This window comes from Patella vulgata, chromosome 1 (genome assembly GCF_932274485.2).
Source record: "Patella vulgata chromosome 1, xgPatVulg1.2, whole genome shotgun sequence".
NCBI lineage: Eukaryota > Metazoa > Mollusca > Gastropoda > Patellidae > Patella > Patella vulgata.
The window spans coordinates 87,937,757-87,957,013 of NC_065879.2; the positions used below are offsets into that span (position 1 = coordinate 87,937,757).

Here is a 19,257-nt window from a genome sequence, read left to right on the forward strand (position 1 = left end):
TCGATGCCCGAAAATGCTTTAATCCAAAGTCAATTCAGTACAAATTCGTGGTATTCAATTAAACGAAAAGTAAAGTTGGTGTTTTATTAAATTTCGGGCATTTTATTTTTTTACTTGACCCGAAAAGTCAGATTGCCCGAAAGTTAGGGGTGGGGGGCAGCTGCCCCCCTGGCTCGTACGCCTATGCCCCCTAGGTACTCAACAAGACTGAAATGAAATGTGAGTTTAACGTGAAATGAAATGAAATAAAATGGGGTTTAACGTCCTACTGTTCTGCTTTGACTGGGCTATTGAAGACGGGGATACGCCATACAGTGCGCTATGAGAGACATTTCGCCCAGGCAGCGGTGCTACGGTCTTCTTTTATATTGAACTCCAACTGCCAGAGGATGAAAAACTGAGGTCTCATCTACACATTTGCGTGCACGTTAAAGATCCCTTGACAGTTGGAATTCGATATAAGAGTAGGCCGTAGTGCTGATGTCCGGGCAAAATTTCCTTCATAGCACACTGTATGGCGTTTGCCCGTTTTCATTAACCCAGTTCGGACGTTAAACCCCATTTCATTTCTAATTCATTTAGTGACGCTAATATCTATATGTGGGAGATTGGGTGGCATTACAATCAGGTGAAAATTAAATGGAGTTTAACGTCGTGCTGTTCGGCTCCGAACTGGGTTAATAAAGGAGGTGTATCATAAGGTCTGTCATTAAGTCAAGTGACGTGGTATCAATTTGTGACAACTCTCTCTCTCTCTCTCTCTCTCTCTCTCACACACACAGCCATCCGACGAACGATGATCTAGAGAGTTGATTTTAGGTTTGGAATGTGAATAAATGTCTTATTTATTTATATTATGTTTCAAGTGTTATAATGTATCTTTGTATATATTTTAAGATATAATTTTAGTTAAGGTAGTAATTGACCAATGTCCGAATTGATATCTCATGCACTTTTCTTTCAAGTCTTTTAACTGTTTGGGTTTATACGTAATATATAGAGGATATTTGTCGTTTGAGAGTGAATAACATATTTTATTTCAATTTATTTTATGATTTTACAATCATTTTAGGTAAAAACAACTAGCCAGTGGAATAACACTTTTATTTCACTGATAAAACGCGGTATTCCACTGATCATAAAATAAAACGATATATATTACGTAATTATAGTTAACACGCGTTCTTGGTATGTCCATATCTTCTGCTGTATTTAAACATCTGTTTCCTATGTATACAATTTAACATTTCTTTTCAAATATTATTATATAATTATTTTAATCCTAAGCTTGTATATATGTTCCATATTCTACTGTAACTTTAGTCTGGTGACCGGCTCGTCCTAGCGATACCTATCTCGTTATTGGGACCGTTAGCCAGTTTTGGACACTCGTTTATTAAAAGTACAATTTTAACTATTTATCTGAGTTTTCGTCGTTAGTGTTGGAATAAGCTACAACCCCCAGAAAACAGCACTTCGGCACAAGCAAAAAAAGGCCTGTCATAGGTAAATTAAGCTCTTAACTCTTACATGATGCATTTTTTATATATTTCATTTGGCATAAAAAAAACACAGTTTATAGTCTTAAAGCAAACAGTAACCATTATTTTCAGCTGATCAGTTCGAATTCGTGTGTTGGGATACGGGTAAGAACGACATCAGCTAACGAAATATCTAATCAAAAAAAACTAAGGAATCCATTCCACGCGTCTTTGACGCCCCGTCCAATGCCACGCCCAACCTTCTCTATACCTCGAGCAATCTCAACAATAGCGCCATCTTTCGCCTGCACATCCTCTCGATATTCTTGTCTCGGATCGATATTCTTTATTTTCTCGCGTTCGTCTTCTAATTCCTGCTCTTTTTGACGTTGTCTTTTCTTAATTCTCTCTAATTCTTTTTTCTCTTCATTGTGTTCTAGTTTCATCGCTTCAATTTCTTTCATCTTTCTCTTCGCCTCTTCCTCAATTTCCCGCTCTTTTTGTTCTAGTTCCCGCTCTTTCTTGTTTTTCTCTTCCTCGAGAAGTCGAAGTTTTTCTTGATATGCCCTTTCTGCTCCTTCAAACATCTCTCCAGTGTAGTACTTTCCGCCATTTTGTCTCACGGTCTCCGCCATTAAATCTAGAATAGCTTTAACATCCCTTGCTAATGCCGGTGGTTCTGCTCGGTTGTTAATGGTAGCTATTCTCCCATGGCACTCGGCAACCAGTGATTGTAGATCTGGTGGACAGTGCTGGATATGTTCATGAATGGTCATATCATCGTAATCAAGTGAGTCCTTACCGGTGAATACAATGATCACGTAATCGACAACGTCTTCTCCAAACAGATCTTTGAGGTGTTGGATCGTCTCCATCTCTTCCTGGGTAAAGCGACCGATCTTCAGAACGAAGATAAAGACGTGGGGACCTGGTGAAGCTAGACCGATACACCTTATAACCTCTTTCGACGTTTCAAGGTTGCTTTTCCTGGTGTCGAATATACCTGGTGTGTCGATAACTACCAACTTTTTCCCATTGTCAAGATGCCTGTTTCCAAATTTGCAGTTTACGGTGACAGACGCGCCATAATTGTTGGATTTGAATAGCTTAGTCTGCAGCAGACTGTTTCCAGTGGCGCTTTTACCAGCTCCTGTTTTCCCTAACATCACCATTCTAAGCTCTAAAATAAACAAGAAAATACACAAATTACTGACACAGCAATAGATTCGGTGACGCGGTGAATCAGTGGGTAAGACGTTGGCTCGCTAACAACAACCCATAGATTCAGTGCCGCGGTGAATCAATGGGTAAGACGATGGCACGCTAACCAGGTCTCGGCTCGGGTTCATTCCCAGTGTTGGCGGTGAGGTTTCCACTTGTCAGCGGAGCAGGACAGAGAGCCTGGCAAGGACAGTGTCTAGTCGTGCAGATGTGACGAAAACCCGAAGTCCCGTGTACAGTGTATACATTGGCATGCACGTAAAAGAACCTTGACAGTTGGAATTAGATGTAAGAGCAGGCCATAGCGCCTTTGTCCGAGTTCTTTCATAGCACACTGTATGGCGTATGCCCGTCTTCATTAGCCCAGTTTGAGCAGAAAAGTCGGACGTTAAACCCAATTTCATTGTCACATATATACGAGGTATAGAAACCACGCCACTTGACTCAATGGCATACCTATTGATACAACGCGCACACGTTAAACCATTCCGCCATCTAACCCCCTCAGATTGAATAGGATTCTTCATCGCATGAATATAAGTCAATCCGTGAGAACTATGGTCCGTATATTCCCACTAGGGCGATAACTCTAAAATTAAAACCAATAGGATGCTGTGTTGCGTGAACTTAAACACCGTGTATAAATTTCAAGCCAACTTCAGTTTCTAGAGTATTCATGATATTTCAAATATTGATTAAGGGCCATAACTCCGACAGTAACTATCAAAAACCATTGAATATCGATAGGATTTCTCGTCTTTGTAACATGAAAACTGTGTATAAATTTAAACTAGCTCCTAGAGAGTCTGAGAGCAGGGGGGTTGTATGGCCGTATGGTTAGCACGAGTGGGCTGTATCATAAGGTCTGTCATTGAGTCAACTGGCGTGGTTTCAATTCACCGTTTGTACGTGACAATGAGTAGGGTCGCCTGTCCAACCTCGTGGGTTTTCTCCGGGTCCTCCGGTTTCCTCCCACTGCTAAAGACCCCTACCCGCAAGCGAATTATTGAAATAAAATTGAACCATGTGCTAGTCCCGAAATGACCTAGTTTGTGTCGAGTGGACGTTAAACCCTCTCTCTCTCTCTCTCTCTCTCTCTCTCTCTCTCTCTATTGAAAGCAATTGTCTGCGACGAACCGATGGATGAGCGGGGATGACGACAATATGCTATTTTAATGCAGGCATAGAAAAATCTAATAAATATTTAGCCTACCTTCTGGACTTGTAAAAGGCATCTTCTATTCTCTTTTTTAATCTACAAAAGTAAACACAAAACAAAATATAGGAATGTTTTTATATGTAATGGCCATTTACAGGCGTTGCTATAACAACGCTCTAAGATGCAACTTTATTATTTGCACACTGTGGAATACAAATGGCAATTTCAGATTCAGACATTTTGGACCAGAAATTAGGTCCAATGCGCTCCTCGTCTTGTTGTTCATGGGGGTAGCGCTCTCATAAAAAATCCCACGGCTCCGTCAATTTTGGTACGCTCGACATGAAATTTGGTATTCTTGTTCCTTTGTGCATAGGGGGGGTTGGATTGCCTAATGGTTAGCGCGTGCGCGTTGTATCATAAGTTCTGCCATTGAGTCAACTGGCGTGGTTTCGATTCCACGGTTGTACGTGACAAGGAGTAGGGTCGCTTGTCTAACCTCTTGGATTTTCTCCGGGTCCCCCGGTTTCCTCCCACTGCTAAAGACCCCTACGTGCAAGCGAATTATTGAAATAAAATTAAACCATAGTCCCTAAATGACCTAGTTTGTGTCGAGTGGACGTTAAACCCCATTTCTGTCCCTCTTTATTACAGTGTGTGTGTACTTTGTAAAGTTTGTTCTTGCAGACGTCAACGATCGTTAACACAACCAGTGGTTACCTGGAATTCCCGATTCTCCAGAAACTGTACTAACTGGTCGTCCTACTCTCAGCAAAGATGACCGTCGTGCAACGATCGATAACACTATCAATGGATACCTGCCTGGAATTCCCGATTCTCCAGAAACTGTACTAACGGGTCGCCCTGATCTTAAAGATGAGAATCGTGCAACGATCAATAACTCTATCAACGATTACCGGGAATTCCCGATTCTCCAGAAACTGTATATATTTACCAGCCGCCCTGATCTCCGCAAGGTTGCCTGGAGGTCGAAAGTTCGATCCATGCATTGGCGAGACAGTTCATCAGTTTCCCCTTGTCAATGGGGCAGTACAGAGGGCCTGGCAAGGACAGCTGTCTAGTCGTTCGGATGGGACAAAAAACCATTCGGAAATGGAGTTTAACGTCCACACAACACAATCTAGGTCATTTCGGGACTAACATATGGTTCAATTTTATTTCTTTGATTCGCTTGCGCGTTGGGGTTTTGAGCAGAGGGAGGAAACCCGGGGACACGCAGAAAACCCATGAGGTTGGACAGGCGATCCTACTCCTTGTCACGTACAACCGGGGAATCGAAACCACGCCAGTTGCCTCAATGACAGACTTTATGATACAACGCACACGCGCTAACCATTCGACCACCCCCCTCCACTCCCCCGCCTGTAAATGATTATTTAGAAATTTATAAACGTGACATAACTATAACCAACTGTAGATCATCCGATGGCAAAGATTTAAATGCATTAAAATGGATTTTCGGAGATTTTGTCTCGATTGTCAAGTACCGTTGCTACGCAACATTTTCAAACAGACATAACTTCCCTCAGAATGATTTATATTTTCTATACATTAATATTGAATAACGTTTTTTTTAACTATTATAACAAGAACGACCAGTTCTTTATTTAATTCTTAAACATACATTATGCTAGAGCTAATTCTGTCTATTGCAGGTCTTTCTTTACGCCTGAAATGTTATCTAAATTATTAATTAGACATTAATTAACCTATCCAGACCCTATCCAGGGTTTAACGTTCTACTGTGCTGCTCCTATACTGGGCTAATGAATATAGACATACGTCATACAGTGTGCTATGAGTATGAAGAGGATTTTGCCGGGACAGCGGTGCTACGGCCTACTCCTCTATTGAATTTAAACTTCTGAGGGATCTTTTACGTGCACACCAATGTGCCCTCCTCCTGCACCAATGACAAGAGGAAACCCCGCTGGATAATCCCGATGACATTTCTCGGCCAACACCGGGATCGAACCCCAGATATGCGAGCCAGCGTCATACTCACTTTGCCACCGTGGCTCCTGTGCATGTTAGATGATGAGGTCATTCTGCCCACAGAGAACAATCTACGTCGAGAATAGATCTCTGATCTAAATGACCGCCATATCCAAATATTAGTATACTATATTTTGTGATGCAGTTTTACTCCGTACTCACATCTGTCATACACTCAAAGACTAAATAAACATATTCCATTATGGAAGCGAAAGAAATACTTCTCACAACAATTCGCGAAGTATACTTACGGTTTTTTTTTCGACTAAAATCGTCGCTTTAGGAATTAAAATGTCGGTCAACTAGCTTAGTCTTTGTTCTCAAGTGGGGGATCACGTGGCTAAGTGGGTTTGGCGCTAGCTCGCTAGCCTGGAGGTCGGATGTTCGATTCCTACATTGGCCGAGAAAGTTCATCCAGATTTTCCGGCGTGGTTCCCCCTTGTCAGTGATGCAGGACGGAGGGCCTGACAAGGACAGCTGCCTATCCTTCGGATGAGACGAAAAACCGATGTTCCGTGTATACATTGGAATGCACGTAAAAGATCCCTTGGCAGTTGGAATTCGATATAAGAGTAGGCCGTATAGTGCCGCTGCCCGGGCAAAATTTCCCTCATAGCACATTGTATGGCCTATGCCAGTCTTCATTAGTCCAGTATAGGAGCAGAACAGTAGGACGTTAAACCCCATTTCATTTCATTTTATTTCTGTTCTCAAGTGGAGCTAGTTGTAGACAGACGGCGTCACACTGATCCGCAGTGAATATTCGCTTGGCCGCTACAATCACTGATAAGGATGACATCGATGCGACTTAATGACTACAAAATATTAACTTTTTTCTTTCGACAAATTAAATTCTGAAACATTTTTTTTTAGTATTAGAAAAATAAATAAAGGTGTTTGAAGTATATCTTGATAAAAAATATTCCATATTTAGCGTAAATAGGTACACCTTGCTTTGTTGGTAAACATCGTGATGTGACGTCACCCTTAGAACTACAGCGGTCTGACCTTTTAAAGGTCAGTCATCTTGGACAGAGATAAAAGACGGATGCCGCATTAGGTCTGTAAAACAGATTGAGACGGCGTTAGTTTAGTATGATAAAAAGGTCTGCCATTGCGTCAAATGTTTTGTTAAGATTACCCGCTTGTACGTGACAAGGAGCGCAACCTCATGTATTTTCTCAGGGTAGCTTAGTTTTCCTCTCATTGCGAAGATCACTACGCGCAAGCGAATCATTGAAATAAAATTGAACCATGTGTTAGTCCCGAAATGACCTTATTTGTTTCGAGTGGACGTAAAACCCCATTTCTCTCTATATATATATATAAACTTAGAGAAAAAAACCAGTTCATTCCGGTACTAAAATGGTTCAATTTTATTTCAATAATTAGCATGTACGAAGGGGTCTTTAGCAGTGGGGGGAAACCGGAGGATCCGGAGAAAACCCACGAGGTTGGACAGGCGACCCTATTCCTTGTCACATACAAACGGGGAATCGAAACCCCGCCAGTTGACTCAATGACAGACCTTATGATACAGCGCGCACGTGCTAACCATTCGGCCATCCAACTCCCTAGATATATGTGAAATGAAATGAAATGAAATGAAATGGGGTTTAACGTCCTACTGTTCTGCTCCTATACTGGGCTAATGAAGACGGGCATACGCCATACAGAGTGCTATGAGGGAAATTTTGCCCGGGCAGCGGCACTATCGCCTACTCTTATATCGAATTCCAACTGCCAAGGGATCTTTTACGTGCATTCCAATGTATGCACGGGACCTCGGTTTTTCGTCTCATCCGAAGGACTAGACAGCGTCCTTGTCAGGCCCTCAGTTCTGCACCACTGACAAGGGGAAACCACGTCGGAAAATCCAGATGAACTTTCTCGGCCAATGCAGGGATCGAACACCCGACCTCCAGGCTAGCGAGCCAGCGTCTTAACCACCTAGCCACCGCCTAGATATATGTACATATAGTGATAATTGTGCACTTACCTCGAACAATATATTATTTCAGTATTCGTCGTTGACCTGTGAACACCTCAAGTTATCTGTGTTATCTGCAGAGAACCACGCGTACGTTGACTAATTTATATCTGGACTTCGTAATTCTCGGAGAATCGGGCTTTTCCTCTAAAACATTTTACGTCAGGCGGATCCAGATTCGAATGGATAAAGGACGGGAGGGGGGTGTGTGCTCCCAATATTAAAGCAGGGGCGGATACAGGATTTTTTACAGAAGAGTGTTTGCCCGGTACCCGAGACAATGTATCTTTGTGTGGGGGAGGGGGGATGGGCTGCCTTGAATATGTTTGAGAAATACACGGTCTCTATCGTCATTTTGGCGTATATGCATACACACTGAGCTTTTTAAAGAGAAAAATTCAACACCCCGTTTGACGTCAATTTTTATTATGAATTAATACGATGACATTGTGATTCAATTTCTTTGATGCAAAGCATTAATTGTGATATCACATATTATGTCTAGAGGACCACGTGGCTAAGTGGGTAAAACGCTGGCTCGCTAGCCTGGAGGTCGGGTGTTCGATCCATGCATTGGCCGAGAAAGTTTATCCAGATTTTCCAGCGTGGTTTCCCCTTGTCAGTGATGCAGGACGGAGGGCCTGACAAGGACAGCGGTCTAGTCGTTCGGATGGGTCGAAAAACCGATATAAGTGTAGGCCGTAGTGCCGCTGCCCGGGCAAAATTTCCCTCATAGCACACTGTATGGCGTATGCCCGTCTTCATTATTAGCCCAGTTTAAGAGCAGAAGAGTGGGACGTTATATCATTATCTCGATCTTTGAATGCCCATCCCACCCCACCATCTGATGATAAAAGATAAAGCACACGACCGTGACTCTTTTCTCAAAAAAGGTGGTGTTTTAATTTTTTTTATGAAGCTGAGCAGGAAATTCTAAAATTGTTTTATATAAAGCATGATATTTATAATGGCGGTGACTGTCTAGAATTTCCTGGACAAGATAGGATTCTCCGAGAACCAGGCTGTACCATTAAATCGAACACGTCACGTATTAGGTGGTCTGTTTTGGCGGAACTACGATTTAGACGGTCTGGTGGGTACTATGTGTGTGGAGGGAGAGAGAGAGAGAGAGGGGGGGGGGGATTACCGTTGACGCGACACAACCTAGGACATTTGGAGACTGACATATGGCGGGGGGTTGGGGTGGGGGCTGTGTACCCGATTTCCCGTGCGCCCTGGGCTTAAAGGGGAATTATGGAAGTATTAAATAACGAGCTGACAGTTATCGCTATAATAGACAGAAAATAGATAATGAAAAGGGATTATGCGGAAAATTTCAGTTAAATTGCTTCACTCTGAAACGAATTTAAGGTCTAGCCTCGATCATCATTACTAAAGTCGGCACGATTAAAATCATAGTCTCGATTATCCACTTTTAGGCCTAGTCCCGATCGCCTATCTGCCCATATATCGCTGCATTGTGGAAATACCGCTCTTTCCCACCTCTGTTCTAAGGATATTTTGGATCCCTTACCTTCTATGTTCCACCATGATTCTTTTTTTTCATTTTTTGCCAAAAACAATGTGAGTGGACGTTAAACCCCATTGCTCTATCTCCCCATGTCTGACACACATTTATAATAATTCAATGGATAAAGGACAGGGGGGGGGGGATCCCAATATTAAAGCAGGGCGGATACAGGAATTTTTGCAGAAGGGGGTTTGACGGTACTTGAGACAATGTATCTTTGGGGGGAGGGGGCTGAATTAAATAGAGAGAGAGAGAGAGAGAGAGAGAGAGAGAGAGGGAATGGGTTTTAACGTCCACTCGACACAAACTATGTCATTTCGGGACTAACATATGGTTTGATTTTATTTCAATAATTCGTTCGCGCGTAGGAGTCTTTAGCAGTGTGAGGAAACCGGAGGACCCGGAGAAAACCCACGAGGTTGGACAGGCGACCCTACTCCTTGTCACGTACAACCGGGGATTCGAAACGACGCCTCCTGTTTGAGATATACCTCTCTATCGTCAGCTTTGCGTATGTACATACACGCTGCGACGTTTTAAAGAGAAAAATTCAACACCCCGTTTAACGTCAATTTTTATTATGAATTAATACGATGACATTGTGATTCAATTTAATTGATACAAAGCATTAATTGTGATATCACATATGTCTGTATCATTATCTCACACTTTGAATGCCCATCCCATCCCATCATCTGATGATAAAGGATAAAGTCACACGACCGAGGCACTTTTCTTATAAAAAGTGTTCTTTTAAAGATGGGTTCCCGCGTACAAACTGGGTGATTTAATGGTATATATGGAATAAAAACATATTCAAACTAATTAATTTGTCAAAATTATGCTTCAAATCCTTCTCAAACATTGTAATTGCGAAGGAATGCCCTGCTATTAAAATTCTATCAAACCAGGCCATGTTTACGTCACGTCTTGGAAGTCAGAGGAGAATTCATTGCATACATAAGACGATGTTGTCTTTAATCGCTTACTATTTATTACAAATATCGAATCCTAATTAAATTCTTGGATTATCCACTACCCGCGTCTTTTTCCGTCATTTTTATCTCTGAAAGTGTTGTACGTCTAACTCTTCATGAAGTTTATCAACTTGTACATCAAGCATTCAATGTTCACGTGTGACCTTTGACATCATGCGTGCAGAAATTCCTGTTGATTACGGGAACCCTTACATTTTTGTCCTGTATACGCCCCATGAGTGTTTTTCGGGGAATCCAGTATTTTTCTAGTAAGATTGGATATCTCCATACTTTTATTGGAAATAACCACCCGATAAATACTTTTCTGGGAATCCATCTTTAAATTTTTTTATGTAGCTGGGAAGGAAATTCAAAAATTGTTTTATATAAAGCATTGTATTCATAACGGCGGTGACTGTCTAGAATTTCCTGGACAAGATAGTATTCCCCGAGAATCAGGCTGTACCATTAAATCTAATACGTCACGTGGTAGGTGGTCTGTTTTGGCGGAACCAGATTTGGACGGTCTGGAGGTACTGTGTGTGTGGAGAGAGAGAGAGAGAGAGAGAGAGAGAGAGAGAGATTTTCCGTGAGCCCTGGACTTAAAGGGGCATTTTGTGTAGGATAAAGAACGAGACTGAGGTTATGCTGGGCAAAGAAAGACTGAAGAAAATAACCCGAGAGAAAGAAAAACCGGGGCCGGCAGGCCGAGGTTTTTCTGTCGAGGGTTTTTTCTGAAGTCTTTCTTCCACAGCATAACCGAAGTCGAAGACTTTATCTTGCTTATAAACCATCTATGTTTACATGTACGCAAGATGAGAATATCCCAGAATTCCCACAAGAAAAACCTTAGATCATGTTTTCGTATGGGAAAAAACCTACCCTGGAAGAATAACCTGTTACAGGTTTAAAGAAAAACTTTCAGAAGAATAACCCCAAATCTCCCTGTATATATCCAAAACCTCTCCCGACTTTCAAACCGCAAGTTATTCCAGGCATAGAATATACCTCAAAGATCAAAGAGATTTACAGTGACAGGTTTATAAGGGAGATTAGATAACGATCGCTGACCGGTGACGTGTCTCTGATGTTAGAATGACTCATCAATGGGCCCTCAAATATCTAGAAACGAGGTTCTACGCTGACAAATTAGTTTCTGTGGGCCAATAGAGACCCGTAAATCCAAGGTCACGACCTACTGCCTACGCCCATTGGTAAATACGGAAATTTCAAATCTCTATATTGAAGTTTCACAATGTGATCCTATTTCGTTTCGTTTTCATTGTTCAAAATTTCGTTTTATTTGTCTGTACTTAGTGTAAGCCATCGAAAGTATATAAAAAAAACGAAACGATATATAGATCGTGGCAATTCTGGAGTGCCGAAGGTGTTATTAGCACTAAATTACGTGGTGGGGTGTTTGGGGGCAAGGCGGGCTTACCCCCAAGAATTATGAAAAATGGAGTACTATACTGTAGATGCCTTTTCAAACGGTTACTGTTTCAGGCCACGGACCCCAAAGCTGAGTCTAGGCAGGGCAGGGGAGAGGGGCGCCAACCCCCTCTGGATTCGTACCTGATAATGGCACATCAGGTCTTGAAATACGTACAAACTTTTGCGAATTTCATCCATGCCCCACCCCCACCCCATCACTACTACTACCACTTATTAGAGTCACGATGGCCAAGTGGGTAAGACGCTGGCTCACTATAGCCTGGAGTTCGCGTGTTCGATCCCAGCATTGGCCGAGAATTTTTTCGACTTGGTTTCAGCTTGTCAGAGATGCAAGACAAAGGGCCTGGCAGGGGTGGGTTTTCTGTGCGGTTAAACCCGTTAACTCATGAAAGCCGCGCTATAAATAGAACTTGTTACAGCGTGTGTGTGTACTTTGTAAAGTTTGTACTTGCAGACGTCAACGCTTGATAACACAAGTAGTGGCTACGGGGAATTCGCTATTCTACAGAAATTGTACTAACGGGTCACCCTGATCTTAAAGATGAGAGTCATGCAACGATCGATAACACCATCAATGGCTACCAGGAATCCCCGATTTTCCAGAAACTGTTCTAACGGGTCATCCTGATCTTAGAGATGAGAGTCATGCAACGATCAATAACACAGCCAACGGTTTCCGGGAATTTCCCGATTCTCCAGAAACTTCATTTAACAGCCGTACTGATCTCTCAACAAGCTTATATTGATGAAAGATAGGTTGCCATACAACAAATCCCCGATACTCCAGAAACTACATTCCAAAACAATATAATGATGCCCAAGATAGGTTGCCATACCACAAATCCCGGATTATCTAGACACTACATTTGAAAACGATATGATGATGCCCAAGATAGGTTGCCATACAACAAATCCCCGATGCTCCAAAACGATATAATGATGCCCAAGTTAGGTTGCCATACAACAAATCCCTATTTCTCTAAAAACTACATTCCAAAACGATACAATGATCCCCATAAGATAGGCTGCCATACAACAAATCCCCGATACTCTAGAAACTACATTCCAAAACGATATAATGATGCCCAAGATAGATCGCCAAACAACAAATCCCCGATTCTCTAGACACTACCTTTGAAAACGATATAATGATGCCCATAAGATAGGTTGCCATACAACAAATCTCCGATTCTCTAGACACTACCTTTGAAAACGATATAATGATGCCCAAGATAGGTTGCCATACAACAAATCCCCGGTTCTCTAGACACTACATTTGAAAACGATACAATGATACCCAAGATAGGTTGCCATAACAACAAATCCCCGATTCTCTAGACACTACCTTTGAAAACGATATAATGATGCCCAAGATAGGTTGCCATACAACAAATCCCCAATTCTCTAGAAACTACATTCCAAAACGTTATAATGATGCCCAAGATCGGTTGCCATGCAACAAATCCACGATTCTCTAAAAACTACATTCCAAAACGATATAATGTTGCACCAGATAGGTTGCCATACAACAAATCCCCGATTCTTCTGATCTTAACAAATCTATAATGAAGAAAGGTAGGTTGCCATACAACAAAACATTTAGTTATCCTGCAGTTTTGAAATATATTTCTCCGGATACAGGGGGTCACGGTGGCTAAGGGGGTAAGACGCTGGCTCGCTAGCCCGGAGACCAGGTGTTCTACACCTGCATTGGCCGAGAAACTTCATCCAGATTTTCCGGCGTGGTCCCTTGTCAGTGATGCAGGGCGGAGGACTGGCAAGGACAGATGTTTAGTCGTTCGGATGGGACGAAAAACCGAGATCCCTTGTACTTATTGGCGTGCACGTAATGCACGTAATGTAAGAGTAGGCCATAGTGCTGCTGTCCGGGAAAAATTTCCCTCATTGTTCTGTCCTGTGGTTAGCGTGCGCGCGCTGTATCATAAAGTCTGTCATTGAGTCGACTGGCGTGGTTTCGAATCCCCGGTTGTACGTGACAAGGAGTAGGGTCGTCTGTCCAACCTCGTGGGTTTTCTCCGGGTCCTCCGGTTTCCTCCCACTGCTAAACCCCAATACGCGCAAGCGAATTATTGAAATAAAATTGAACCATATGTTAGTCTCGAAATGACCTAGTTTGTGTCGAGTGGACGTTAAACCCCATTTTTCTCTCTCTCTCTCTCTCTCTCTCTCTGTTTCACAGATGTATTGCAAAGACTAATAGCTCTGTATAACATGACTGCTTTATCATGTGACATCACATCACGCGGCATCAACCACAGGCTTAATAGCGCGTGCATTGTTTACAAAAGACGTTACTGGTCCGGGCAGAATGGTGCCTTTTACTCATTTTACACTAAATAAGAAATATTGTTTACCTACAAATACTTCAAACACCTTTATTTATTTTACTAGGGGGGGGGGGGGGCGGGGGGCGATGGCCGAAGGGTTAGCACACGCGCGCTGTATCATAAGGTCTGTCATTGAGTCAACTGGCGTGGTTTCAAATCCCCGGTTGTACGTGGCAAGGAGTAGGGTCACCTGTCCAACCTCGTGGGTTTTCTCCGGGTCCTCCGGTTTCTTCCCACTGCTAAAGACCCCTACGCGCAAGCGAATTATTGAATTAAAATTGAACCATGTGTTAGTCCCGAAATGACCTAGTTTTGGTCGAGTGGACGTTAAACCCCATTTCTCTCTCTCTTTTTATTTTTCTAATGCTTAAAAAATTGTTCTAGAATTTAATTTGCAGAAGGAAAAAAGTTAATAATTGGGGTTCATTACATAAGTCGCACCGATGTCATCCCTATCAGTGACTGTAGCGGCCTAGCGAATATTCACTGCTGATCAGTGCGGGTCTAATCTGATTAAAACACAGATCCTATTTCGTTTCGTTTTTTATAGTTCAAAATTTCGTTTTACTTGCCTTTACTACACTAGGATCTGGAAGAGTTGTTATATTACCGGCGGTTTGGTTGAAATGAGGGATAAACCAATGAAACGGACTGTTACGGCGACTTCTTGGCGTGCCATGCACGGAACTGTGGGTTAACCACTAGAAACGTCAACGCTGATTGATTAATCAATGTCTGACGTCATAGGGCCAAAAGTCGCTTGTACGACCCCTGACACGACCTTCGAGTACAACATGTCAGATCTCCATGTAGTGTAGGCCGTCGAAAGTATAAAAAAAAAACGATACGAAATATAGATTTGTATTTTTGTAGTCAGATTGGTGTGAGACGAGTCCTGCAATAGGCAGATTTAGCTCTTACATAATGCAGATTTAAACATAAATATCTCTACAAATGTGGTTCCATTTTGTTTTTTTTATTTCTTAGAATTCGTCAATAGGCAGACGAAGTGACTTATCTTCCTACCGTAACCTATTGACGATAAGTCACTTCGTCTGCCTATTGACGAATTGTTCAGTAGATAGATTGGGGCAGCTGATTGCTAAAAATTGTCAAGGAATCATTATAGAAATTATTGACAAAAGCTGATTCTGCGGGGTGGCCTTTGTATGGTACCCATATTTCACAGTAAGCGTTGCCATAGCAATGGTTGGACCAGGTATGAACGTAAGCGATTCGTTTGGTCGTTGGTTCAGATTTTAAAATGTCGAGGATGTACTCCTGCCAGAAATTGGGAAATTTGTTGATTCCATCCCCCATGTAGCCGGTCTCGGTCAGGGCAGGAATCTTGTTTCTCTTTTCCGCCATTTCGACGACATCTTTCACGCTCCGATGCAGAGTAGTTTTGAGATCCGAAGGACTGGCGTAATACCAATCCATGCCGAAAATATCCACGAAGTCGTCACCAGGATAAGTTTTGAGGTAATCGTCTTTGCTGGCGAATTTATCGGGACTGTAGGCGTAAAGGAAATTGTGAACACCCTTCTGATCTCTTAGATATTGAACGGTATAGCGATACAACTCTTGTAATTCTTGTGCGGTATTCTGAGCCTTGTTATTCAGTCCCCACCAAAACCATCCGCCATTCAGTTCATGTAAATATCTGAAGAAGAACAAGAAAAAGTCCATTAAACAGGCCATTTCGGGGCTGAATATACAATTTTCTCTGCGCACAAGACTCTATAGCTGTCAGTGGAAAATCAGAATACCTTGCGAAAATGAGCGAAATTAGAAAGGCGACTTACCCTTTGACTTTTGACGATCAACTTCATGATTTGCCTTGATGATAGATCACGTGATCTATATCCCAAGTATTAGACCACTCCACTGCGGTTAGATTAATTTGACATGGTCAAGCCCACAATTTCTTCAGGGTTACGAGATGTAAACAGGGCTAGCGCTGACCCTAACCCTAACCCAAGACCTAGCGCCCTCATACGCCTTACACTAACCCTAACCCAAAATCGTCGACAACAATCGCGTCCCCTAACCTTGTTTACATCTCGTGATCTAGCCACTTCACTACCCTATGCGACCTCCTTGGTTTTCTCCTAGCTCCTTTAGGAACGGTCTCTGACCTTTCCTATCTGCCCATATATCGCTGCATTGTGGAAATACCGCTCTTCCCCACCTCTGTTCTAAGGATATTTTGGATCCCTTACCTTCTACGTTCAACCATGATTCTTTTTTTTTATTTTTCGCCAAAAACAATGTGAGTGGGCGTTAAACCCCGTTGCTCTATCTCCCCATGTCTGACACACATTTATAATAATTCAACACTAATTTTCTCCAAGTCTTATGATTTTCTCACACTGCTATGCGCAAGCGAATTATTGAAAAAAAGTCCCGAAATGCCCTAATTTGTGTCAGTGGACATTAAACCCCGCTGCTCTATCTCCCCTACAAATTCAATAAAGTTATACCTGAAAATGGCAGGGATGAGTTTTCCTTGAGAGTCTGTGAAAGAGTGTGCCCATGAAGCAACCTCGTCAAGGACCTGATTAAGCTTTGAATTGTGATCCCCTCCTGGTAGGAGTCTTTTAACAGTCTTCAACGTATCCCCTTTATCACCCCCAATCCATGGGGATCCACCCGTCACTGGGTTTTTGAAATGTATCGATAACGTTATTATTTCATTCCTTTCATAAGCTCTTCTGCCCAACCAGTGGCTGGTGATGTTGGGTTTGTAGCTCCTATCACCAAGGTCCATTCCTAATATGGCAGGATATGACCCCGTCATTCTTTTGACGTCACATAGGTCATCTGGTTGTTGAGTCTTGGCTTGATAATCCTAAAAAAGAGTTAAATGAAATGAAATGAAATGGGGTTTAACGTCCTACTGTTCTGCTCCTATACTGGGCTAATGAAGACGAGCATACGCCATACAGTGTGAAATGAGGGAAATTTTGCCCGGGCAGCGGCACTATCGCCTACTCTTATATCGAATTCCAACTGCCAAGGGATCTTTTACGTGCATTCCAATGTATACACGGGATCTCGGTTATTCGTCTCATCCGAAGGACTAGACAACTGTCCTTGCCAGGCCCTCCGTCCTGCATCACTGACAAGGGGGAACCACGCCGGAAAATCTGGGTGAACTTTCTCGGCCAATGCAGGGATCGAACACCCGACTTCCAAGCTAGCGAGCCAGCGAGCCAGCGTCTTACCCACTTAGCCAAGTGATCCCCCTAAAGAAGAGTTAACCGGTTAGATCCAAATGAAATCAAGTTTAACGTCCTACTGTTCCGTTCTGACTTGGTTAATGAAGACGGTCATGTGCAATGGAGGAATTTTTTTCCCGGACAGCGGTGCTACGGCCTACTCTTATATCGAATTCAAACTGAAACAGGGATTATAAATCCGAAAACCGCACCAAGACCTGGGAAAATACAAAAATAAGGTTTAGGATCAACGATTTGGGCTTTAAAATACAGTCGGTAGGGTAACCGTAAACAGTCAATCTTGAGTAAGGCCCTACTTATAAGAACGTATCATTTATAATCATCATAATTAAAAATTAATATTAAAATTTGAGTTCTGCAAAAACACTGTTCCTTACCCCATAAATCCATGCGGAAAATCCATCATGTTGAAGTGTATCGGTTAAATATGGTGGATGGCCACCTTCTGCTCCTAACCAAGTAAATTCCTGCTGACCAAACAAAATCTGCGTTTCATCTTTAGAAACAGTCTTCAAGTACTTGTAAAGATTTTTGGTTTCGTTGGTGGCTTTTGGGTCAACTTGCGCAGCTATTGTTGTAAATAGTGTAAAACTTAAAACGGTTAAAAGATACATTTTCTGTGTGGGTATATACACTGTAATATCTACTTCCCAGAAAGCCAGGAATCGGGCGAGCACCTGTAACTGAGTACTTTAATCAAATAAAATCACATCACGTTATATTAATGTCATTAGGTACCAAATGTTTATTTTCACAGAATGACCTTAGAGATAAGTTGATAAGTCACAGATAAGACTACCCGATACGCACTGATAAAAAGGTGGGACACCATTCCAGAATAATACATAACTTACAATCAAAGCCGCTGCTGAGAGAATTCGTATGCAAGGGAGCAAGACAAATTTTGACCCCTCCCCCACCCCACAACACACACAGACATACCTACGCAAGAATATTAAAGAGAAAGAAAGAGAAAAATGGGGGATTCAGAGAAAACCCACGAGGTTGGACAGGCAACCCTACTCCTTATCACGTACAAAAGGGGAATCGCAAAGATATAAAAATCATAACCTTCTAACTTTACACCCACATGGCTGGACAATGGCTATCTGAATATACAGATCTATATTTCGTTTCGTTTTTTTATACTTCCGATGGCTTACACTACATGAAGATCTGACCAGTTGTAGCAGGGGGTGGCATCATGGGTCAGATATTTGATTAACCAATCAGCATCGGTGTTTCTAGTGGGATACCCACAGTTCCGTACATCACACGCCAAGAACTTGTTGTAACAGATCGCTTCAACGGATAATCCCACACATCAACCAGAACACGTCAATGATAAAAACTCTTCCAGATCCTAGCGTAGTAAAGACAAGTAAAACAAAATTTTGAACTATAAAAGCGAAACGAAATAGGATCTGTGTTTTAAACAGACTGAGAGAATGGGATTGGATCGGGGGTTCTACTACACGAATACCGACCATATTGGGGTTTTAACTGTACTCATGCATAGCCAGAGTAGGGCATTTGGGATCGCCGGTTGGATGGGGGGCTTTGCGGCACGATTACTGTCTATGCCCACGTAAAAACAAAATTAAATAGATGTTTATGGGCCCTGGGGCGATGTACTGGCTGCATCCACATTCCTCGCCTTGGGCCTGCTTATAGTTAGGACAAATTCAACTTAAGAACGATCCTTCTCTTACGGGTCCTGTCCGATACAGAACTGACCGTTCTCGCTATAACAGTTTAAAAATAGACAATGAGAATTGAATATGTTGAAAACTGTAGTTAAATTAATTCATTCCGAGCGCTGAGTTATGGCTGTTAG

At 42.3% G+C, this 19,257-nt stretch overlaps 1 protein-coding gene and 1 long non-coding RNA gene across 2 annotated transcripts; both read right to left on the reverse strand.

The window, feature by feature from the left end:
• Window positions 1-1,524: 1,524 nt before the first annotated feature.
• Window positions 1,525-7,996, reverse strand: LOC126814595 (GTPase IMAP family member 4). The gene is made up of 3 exons (XM_050539891.2): window positions 7,877-7,996; window positions 3,916-3,957; window positions 1,525-2,661 (listed from the first exon to the last, which is right to left on the reverse strand). Exons 2-3 carry the CDS (start codon window positions 3,935-3,937, stop codon window positions 1,679-1,681), a joined length of 1,005 nt encoding a protein of 334 aa, XP_050395848.1. The 5' UTR covers window positions 3,938-3,957; window positions 7,877-7,996; the 3' UTR covers window positions 1,525-1,678.
• A 7,255-nt stretch (window positions 7,997-15,251) lies between these two features.
• On the reverse strand, window positions 15,252-17,935 carry LOC126816306 (uncharacterized). Its single transcript, XR_007678305.2, has 3 exons — window positions 17,798-17,935; window positions 16,662-17,029; window positions 15,252-15,841 (listed from the first exon to the last, which is right to left on the reverse strand). It is a non-coding gene; the product is annotated as an uncharacterized LOC126816306 (long non-coding RNA).
• Between the last annotated feature and the right edge of the window lie 1,322 nt (window positions 17,936-19,257).

Excerpts from the sequence above, each read along its gene's own strand:
- LOC126814595 (XM_050539891.2), bottom strand. The coding sequence starts at position 3,937 with ATGCCTTTTACAAGTCCAGAAG. Across the intron at positions 2,662-3,915 it reads GCCTTTTACAAGTCCAGAAG|AGCTTAGAATGGTGATGTTA; the intron begins GTAGGCTAAATA and ends TGTTTATTTTAG.